General features: G+C 27.4%; 2 protein-coding genes across 5 annotated transcripts in view; one reads left to right on the top strand and one right to left on the bottom strand.

Annotated features, from left to right (window-relative positions):
- The window catches only part of LOC117177808 (protein arginine N-methyltransferase 9-like), a 32,100-nt gene that overhangs the window by 10,416 nt on the left and 12,543 nt on the right, over positions 1-9,141 (top strand). For both annotated transcript variants that reach the window (XM_033368749.1, XM_033368750.1), the window contains 4 exons: positions 3,315-4,307; positions 4,391-4,544; positions 7,078-7,170; positions 7,250-7,610. In XM_033368749.1, coding sequence (XP_033224640.1) covers positions 3,315-4,307; positions 4,391-4,544; positions 7,078-7,170; positions 7,250-7,576 — 1,567 coding nt within the window. In that variant the 3' untranslated portion in view covers positions 7,577-7,610. The remainder of the gene's footprint in view (positions 1-3,314; positions 4,308-4,390; positions 4,545-7,077; positions 7,171-7,249; positions 7,611-9,141) is intronic.
- Positions 7,596-9,141, bottom strand: part of LOC117177809 (serine hydrolase-like protein 2) — a 32,556-nt gene continuing 31,010 nt past the window's right edge. For all 3 annotated transcript variants that reach the window (XM_033368754.1, XM_033368752.1, XM_033368753.1), the window contains one exon: positions 7,596-8,727. In XM_033368754.1, the coding sequence (XP_033224645.1) occupies positions 7,820-8,727 (908 nt within the window). In that variant the 3' untranslated portion in view covers positions 7,596-7,819. The remainder of the gene's footprint in view (positions 8,728-9,141) is intronic.

Below are 9,141 nucleotides of genomic sequence, written 5' to 3'. Positions count from 1 at the left end.
TTTCTTTTTTGCAAAGTGATCTAGTATATTTTCTTTCGATAATATCAAATTTTCAGAACTGCCTGTGATTTTTTTAAAAAGCGCCCAAGCCACCTTAAATAGAAAATTCGACTTATAATTTAAAAATTTCTACTATTTAATTAAAAATGCCAAATTTTTTAGTTGTAGTTTACTCTTTTTGTTTGGAAATTCGATTATTTCGTTGAAAATTCATCTTTTGTAGGTTAAAAATTCAACTATTTTGTTGAAAATTCCTCTATTTTGACAGAAAGTTAAACTATTTGTATTTAGATGAAAATTTGTGTTCTAAAATCAATTTGTTTGCTGAAAATTCATTTTTTTATTTTAAAAGTCAACTATTTTATGTAAAACATTTGAATTTTTAGCTTTAAAACTCAACTCTTTCTTTGAAAATTAATCTCTTTGGGTAGGAAATTCTACAATTTGTTTGGAATTTTTTTCTCTCTTCATTAAAAATTCTTTTAACTGTTTTCGGTTTCAAATCAAAATATTTTTTTGTTGCAATGTTAACTATTAAATTTGAATAAAATATTCATTTCTTTGGTTGAAAATAAATTTTTTGAAATGAAAATTTATTTATTCCATTTTTGGTTGAAAATTTATGTTTTTTATATTTGAGAATTCAATTATTTCTTTGAAAATTTATCTATTCTGGTTGTAAATTAAACTATTTGTTTGAAACTTCATCAATTTTTTTGATAATTCAACTATTCTGTTAAAAAGTCATTTTTTGGTTGAAAATTAATTATGTCAGCTTAAAAGTTAAGTATTCCATTTTTTGCTTCAAAATGTAACTATTTGATTAAAAATGTATCTTTGTACAAAGATTGAAAAGTCAACTATTTGGTTAAAAATTCAAATATTTTTTTGAAAATTTAATAAGTTTGTAGAACATTAAAATATTTTGTTAAAAAGCCATATTTTATGGTTGAAAATTTCAAATGTTTTGTTGATATTCATATATTTGGACAGAAAATTCATTTTTTTGGATTGAAAGTTGAACTGTTTTATAACAAATTTGTGTTTTTTTTGGGCTTAAATATGAAACTATTTGGTTTAAAATTCGTCTTTGTAGTTTAAAAATTCTTGGTTAAAAATGAACTTTTTTGTTGAAAATTCATTTCTTTAAATTTGAAAATGTATCTCTTTGAGTTAAAAAGTCGCCTTTTTTGGCTTAAAAATGGAACTGTTTTGTTGGAAATTCTATTATTATTATAAAAAAATTCAACTATTTGGTTGAAAATGAACTTTTTGGTTGAAAATTCCTCTTTCTAGTTTAAAAATTCTTGTTTAAAAATTAACTTTTTTTTTGAAAATCCATTTCTTTTAATGTGAAAATCAACTGTTTTCTACAACATTTGAATTTTTAGCTTGAAAATGTATCTCTTTGAGTTAAAAAGTCGCCTTTTTGGCTTAAAAATCGAATTGTTTTGTTGTCAATTCTATTATTTTTATACAAAATTCAACTGTATGGTTGAAAATGAACTTTTTCGTTGGAAATTATCCTTTTTATTTGTAAATTAAACTCTTTTGTTAAATATTCGTACATTCGGGAAGAAAATTCGTCCTTTTGAATGGAAAGTTAAACTGTCTTCTGAAAAAATTGTTTTTGGCTTTAATATTAAACTTTTTGGTTGACAATGTAGTCTAAAAATGAACTTTTTTGTTTAAAATTCATTTCTTCAAATTTGAAAATCAACTGTTTTCTACAACATTGGAATTTTTAGCTTGAAAATTTATCTCTTTGAGTTAAAGAGTCACGTTTAAGGCTTAAAAATGGAACTGTTTTGTTGCAAATTCTCTTATTTATATAAAAAATTCAACTATTTTGTTGAAAATGAACTTTTCGGTTGAAAATGATCCTTTTTGTTTGCAAATTAAACTATTTGGTTGAAAGATTCAATAGTTTTGTTGAATTTTCGTACATTTGGGAAGAAAATTCGTTTAATATTAAACTTTTTGGTTGAAAATTCCTCTTTGTAGTTTAAAAATTCAATTATTTTGTTGAAAGCTCGTCTCTTTTGCTACAAAACTCAACATTTTAGTTATAAATGCAAGTGTTTCGTCGAAACTTAGTTTGCTTGTTGAAAATTCAATTATTTGGTTGAAAAGTCTTCTTTCTTGGTTAAAAATTATTTTTTTGTTTGTTGGAGATTCAAGTATTTTTTTGAAAATACGTTTTATATTGAATTCAATACAGGGTAAACATGGGTATTACTGACACCTTAACCATTTTTTTTTAGAAAAAGTAGAATATTAATTTATATGCTTATTTTTTGGTAACGAAGATGAATTCACCTGAAAGGGCAGATTTTTTCCGTTTTCAGACAGTACCTATTAATATAATTATTCTTTGACAAACTATTGTTATACTTATTTTAAAATAATTTATTTAAATTCAGTGAACGACACCATATTTCCAGTGAACAACACCGCAATTGATTTTGAATTTAAAAAAAAATTAGAAAGTTATTTGTAAGAAATATTATGCAATTTAGTTTCTTTAGATAATAAGCAACATCATTTTGTATAATTATGGGTTTTTTTTTAAAAGAAAATACTAAGTTTTTGGCGAAAAGGAATACCTTCGATATTGTTATGTTTATTTCATAAGTTCACGAATTTCTCAAATTCATTCGGGGGTGTCGTTGATTGATTTTTGAGGTTCGGAAATCCAAAATAAATTAAAAAGATATTGAACATTAAAGACTCTTGAAAGGCGATGACATAGAAATAAGGAAAGCAAATAGCAATCATAGCAACACGGGCATCAATAAAAAATGCGTATTATACTCTAAAAACTTCCTTCTGTTGGGTGTCGTAATAGTCATTGAATTATATTGTAAAACATAATCATCTTATCTCTGAAAGTACTACGAAATAAGAAATACCTTTTCTTCTAACTTTCAGAGGACTTTCTAATTAACGATATGACTAATTTTTATAGTGTCAACGTGTGCTTCTGTAGGTGGCAACAACAATGTTATTTAATGAATATAAATTCAGTAATTTTGTACTGAATAAATATTGAAATACAAATTACATAAATTATAGAATCTTTATTCATTTACAAGTATCTATTTTATATCTCTGAAATTCTAATAAAAGCATTTTCATTGCACAGTGTCGTTCACTAGAAGAGTGTCGGCAATACCCCTGTTTACCCTAATAACAATATATTAGTTTTATTTAAAAGAATCTGATCCTGATGAATCTCCTACTTTCCTTCTTTTGTGAGCCTTTTAGACTTTGAATTCTATTATTCATAAATTACCTTTCCTCTTTTTTTACAGAGTACAACTCGTAATTACTGAAACATTCGATGCTGGTCTCTTCGGAGAATTCGTCGTCCCAACTTTGATCGATGCTCACAAAAGACTTTTATCCGATTCAGGAGTCGTGATTCCCTCAAATGCGACTCTCTATGTAGCAGCGATCGAATGCGAATACATTCGTTTCAGATCATCAGTAAAGTTCCAAAAGCCTAATCATTTTGGGCCTCTCAATTTTGAAAATATTTCAGTCTTGCCAGACGAGCCTTATTATGACACCGAAAATTTACAAAACGTGAAGATATGTCACATAACTGAGCCTCGGGGAATTCTAGATGTCAATTTCAATGACTCTACAGAAATTCTCAGTTTCAGTGTCGATGGTTTAAAAAATAGAATTACTACCGAGTGTCGTTATGATGGAACAATTGACGGTCTTGTCGCTTGGTTTAAGTTGCATCTCGACGAAGAAATTACCATAGATTCCTCCCAGGGAAAATCCTGTTGGCAGCTTGCAGTTTTTCCATCGATTCCAAGATATTGTCAAAAGGGAGATAAAATATCAATTTCCGCAGAAATGTCTGCTGGTAAACTGAAATGTTCCTACAGTTCGAACAAATTGGTGAATAAAGTGGAGGAATGTGTATTTCATTTGCCAAAGGAAGTCATCACTTTTTTGAATGACAGAGAATATATTTCGTCTTTGACACAAGCTGCCTCGATCGCAAACGAAGAAATTGAAAGTGTTCTAGACACATCTCCATTTCCAATATTCGGCTTGGCCCTGATGAAAAGCAATCCTAACTGCAGAGTTTTATATTATCAGAGCGAAGATTTGATGTTGTGCAGCTTCATTGAGAAAGTATTCGATGATAATGAAATCAAGGGGGAAATTCGATTTCTTAATGATTTTTGTGAGATTGATGCCGTTGTTGACCGAATTTTTGTACATAATTTTGATATCAACGGGGAATTAACAGACTGGGGACAGGAAAGTTACCACGATTTTTTTAGGTGAGAAATAATTAAAAATAATATATTTAAAAAAATATTTTCAGGTCATTTGATTTGATTTGTAAGAAATTACATATTTTTAGTTGTTTTCTGAGTCCGAGAGGAAGTTTACTACCTGGAAAAATTCATCTTATGGGCCAGTTGGTATTTTCAGAGGATTTACCGAAAATGATCTCTGTTAAGAATTCCAATGTTCAGAGGTTTTGTTCATCTGTTTCTACCTCAGATTCTGAGAAGGTATTTTACATTAATTTAATTATGAATTTCTTGAAAATTAACAAAAAAAAAACAATAATTTCCTAGTTAAATTTGAATGTTGAAGGATAAATAAAAAATAAACTTTTGATTTATAGTGAATTTAATTTCTTAACTTTTCATATTTATTGTATATCGTCGCTTAAGAAGCAACACCGCCTAACCCACTTTTCCTGACAGTGGGTTAGGCGGTGTTGCTTCTTAAGCGACGATGTATGACTTATTTATTCCAGGGAATATAAATTACTATGTTTTATTTTATGGAATTTAGCTTTGGCATTGAAAATTTAATAATTTATAGAAAAAAGATAATAATTAAACAGCATTAATTTAAAATGTTTAAATTGGACAACTTTAAATTATAGCAATTAATATTAGGTAGTTCGAGAATTATTAAAACATTTCTTACCATTAAAGACATCACTTTCAATTTGGAAATTACATGTAACTTTAAAACAGGTTAAACGTTTAATTTTAGTCCTTATTTAATGACAGGGTGTATAGTAATTTAAACAAAAAGATATTTTTGAAATTTATGTATTTTTTTATTTTTTAATGTCTTTGATACTAGCGATTAATTAATGATTAATTTTTAAAAATTAATTACAGAAAACGGTTTTCTATTTTTCATTATGACATTTTAATTAAAATTAAAAAAATTGTAATGAGATTAAAATCAAATTTAAAAACCTATTTAACGGACAATAATTAAATTAAAACTCATTTTTCTTTCTTCTTTTTTTATTTTTGTCAAAAAAATAATTGTTTTTTAGGAAAAAATTGATCTCTTTTTTCAAATTTCAATAGGAACATTTTATGGCGGTTGTCCAAACTTGGTCGTTGGATTCTTGGTTTTATTTTCTGTAATTCTGCACATTAATCGACATTTTAATTATAATTGTACGTTTTGATGGCATAGTTATTGTAAAATTTAATTAGTGCCGAAATACATAATTTTGTTAAATAATGTTCAAATAATAGTCGATTATACCAAAGAAATATAAAAAAGAACTAAATTTTGTGTAAAAAAAAATCTTCAAAAATCTATATATTTTTTGAATTTGAAATATTGACATGTATCAAATTATTTTTGAATCATTTCAAAATATTTAAAAATCTTTTAAACTGCCTAAAACTTTCTGAAAGTTATTAATTCTTCAAAATTGACTGATTCTGCTTTAAAATCTTTTATATTCTTATTCTCAATTTTACGAAATTATTTCTAATCTGAGAATTCGTTTTTAAAATTAAATGATAAAATCATTAAAAAATTTCTATGAATCATAAGAAAATTTTTTTATTCTCCTGAAACCTTTTCAAGTTCTTAAAAAGCTTCTAAATTTTGTTTCAAAATCTTTCAAGATTCACATATTGTTTTAATTTTTGTTTTCAAACTTCTAATTATTTTTTAATCTTTTAAAAACATCCAACCCTTATCAATATTTTTAAAGCGATTCGAATTTTTCCTAACATGAAAAAAAATTCTGCATCAACTTCTAACCTTCTAAATGTCTTAAAATTACTCGTCTTTTTCCTACAATTTGACAAAAATTTTGTCAGGTTACAAAAAATTGCCGTACAAACTTCCGGAATATTTTTTTGACAAATATTGAAAATTTTTGAAATACTCTTAAAAAAATATTGGAAAAAAATTTTTTTTTTAAGTTTCTCAGAAATCTCGAGCTTTTTTTATTCTCTTAAAAAATTTCAAAATTCGGAAGAAACTTCTCAATTTTTCGTTCAAAATTTTCAAAAAACTACATTTTGTTTTAGATTTTTTTTTATTCTTTTCAAGTTTGCAGTTTAAAAATATATTTTTAAAAAGTCTTAATGCCTCTGAAACTTACTCGATTTTTTTCTAAAATTTGTCAATCTTGCAAAGTTGAAAAATTGTGGTTTAAAGTCTTCAGCATTCTTTTTCAAAATTTTAGAAGATCATTTTAAGTCTTTTTAAATATTCTCGTAAAATTCATTTTAAAAACTAGTAAATTATTTGAAAGATTTACAGGATCTTGATAAATTTTTTTTCGATTTTCAAGACATTCAAAAAATCTTAAAAAGCTTCTTTTTAAAGATTTACAAAAATTTACATTTCCTTTCAAAAGCTTTAAAATCTTCTCAAGGCTTAAATTTTTTTTTATCTTTTAGAATCTTCTAAATCGTAACTAAAAATGATTCCCGGCTCGAATTTGTATTCATGGTTAATTCGTCGGGTTTGTCGGTTTTATTTTAATTCCTGACTCATTCCCGGTGAATAGAAAACCTAAATGGCTTCTTAAAACATAAAAAAATCAAAAACAAAAAACAAGATTTGAAAATTTAAAGTTTTTAAAATTGAATCTAAATTTCAAAACACAATATTAAAATTTTTTTAGGAAATACTGATAATTAAAAAATGTACAGCTGACTTCTATTAAAATTAAACCATTTCCTGTTTAGAATTGGCAACATTTTACAGAATTATCGGACATAAAATTAATGATTAACAATTAAATAAAAAACTTCTATTCTCCAGACTTCGGACGAAGAAAACTCTTACGAAAGTACTCCAACATTTTCTGACAAAAGTCCAAGTTACAAGCTCGCAGAATTTATTAACGAATATAAGGTAAAATCTAAAAGTTAAAAATTGTGTAACAAAGTAAAAAAACAATCCATTTCGCATGCAAATATTTTCTATGATGCAGATTAATCAAGTTTTCGATTTAAACTCGAGTCTCTATCAACACGAAGCAATCTCCGAAGTTAAAACTCTTATGGAAATGGACGAAACTCAAATAAAAGAGCACTTAATAACTTTTGGAAAATTCGACAAATCGAAAAAATTACCTAATGCTCTTATAGTTTGGTATAAAATACAATTCTCCGAAAACAATGTTTGCGAAACGAGAAGAAATGATTCGTTCATGAATCATATGGCTGTAGTTTTGCCAGATGAGATAAAGAAATCGATTCAACGAGATGGCGAAGTAAAAATTAAAATTCTGCAATTTTACCTTAATTTTACAATATGAACGTGAGGAAAAATTGGAATCACGGTCACACAAGGTACAAATAGATATTTTTCATTATACTTAATTTCCATGCATTTTCTTTCTTTGTAAAATAGTATCATTGATAGAAGTCTCTTCAAATATTCTTTTTTCTGGTGAAAAATATTCCATATATGATTTAAGTAATTAAGTACACTTTAAAAATTGTTTTCTGAATATTGACTAGAGATCGCATTGAAATTGCCTTTCTTAAACAAATTAATATTACAATTTACTAGTAACGTTTTCGAAAAATCTTTCTATAAGCGGAGCAATTCTTTCTGGATGATTAGTGTGAATATCATGATTTCCTTCAACAACTACGAACTCAATCATTTTCTTCGTCTTGACGACTTCTAGTGATTTCTCCCTCAACCCTTCTTCTGATAGAAATTGCGATAATGTCGACGGAACGATGAATAACGTTGGAACCGTCTCTTTTTTCAGATACTCTACACACTGTTTATCATTAAAAAGAGGTCTCGGAATTATTCTGAGCCTTTGATCGCGATTATATTTATATCCACCGTCAACTTTAGTCACTGTTCTCTCAAACATCGCCTCTGCAGCTTCTTTTTTCATGTAGTGTTTTCGTTTTGCTTGCAGAACATAAATAATTTCCTCCCGAGAAAACACTTTATTCTCTTCATTGTTGAGATGATCCAAGGCGGAATTGTGCTCTTCGATAACACGAGATTTCAATAAATCCCCATCATATGGTCTTGGGACTGCTGTGTCGATACTGACCAATTTTTTGATTATTCCTGGGTAAATGTAGGTGTAGAAATAAATTATCATTGCTCCTATACTGTGAGCAATGCAGACACAACTTTTCCAGTTTAATTCCTGGAGAACAAATCGAATGCAGAGAACGTAGTCAAAAAAGTTGAGAGGTACTCCAGATGGAAAGTGGGAGGAATATCCATGGCCTGGTAAATCTATACAGACGTAGTAAAATTGTTTGGGAAGAAGAGATATTAATCTGGAGAAAGATCCAGCGTTATCCATTAATCCATGAACTACTAATACTGGAGAATTCTTCGGAGATCCCCAAGCTTTTGCTGCTACGTGACCCCATGGAACTTTAAAGCGAATTTCTTCAGTTTTCATTTCAGACTCCATGGTGTTGATATCTGGGAAAGAAATATTTATCTCATTAGGTTTTGTCTATTAATTGTGTAAGACTTTTTAGGAGGAAGGGGCCTTGGACTCACCACACTACTGACACTATTTAACACTTTTTTTTTATCAGCCATGACACTATTTTGCTATTATTTCGAAGACAATGACACTAAAGGCACTATTTTTTTGCAAGTGTCCGCTGATGCTACAACTGATTTATATTTAGTTGAAAAATATTTTCCAACTTCTTCGCTAAATGGCTAAAATAATGTGATCGTCTTCTCAGCGAATCAGTTACTTATATTTTAATCAAGAAAATATTTTCATTTAAATAAAAAACAATTGAATTGAACCAAAAAGAATTAATTTTCAACCAAAAATGTTGAATCCTAAAACAGTTTCATTTTTTACCAAAAATATGAACT

The sequence above is a fragment of the Belonocnema kinseyi genome, chromosome 8, assembly GCF_010883055.1.
Source record: "Belonocnema kinseyi isolate 2016_QV_RU_SX_M_011 chromosome 8, B_treatae_v1, whole genome shotgun sequence".
Lineage (NCBI taxonomy): Eukaryota > Metazoa > Arthropoda > Insecta > Hymenoptera > Cynipidae > Belonocnema > Belonocnema kinseyi.
This window is presented reverse-complemented; position numbering and strand designations above follow the sequence as displayed.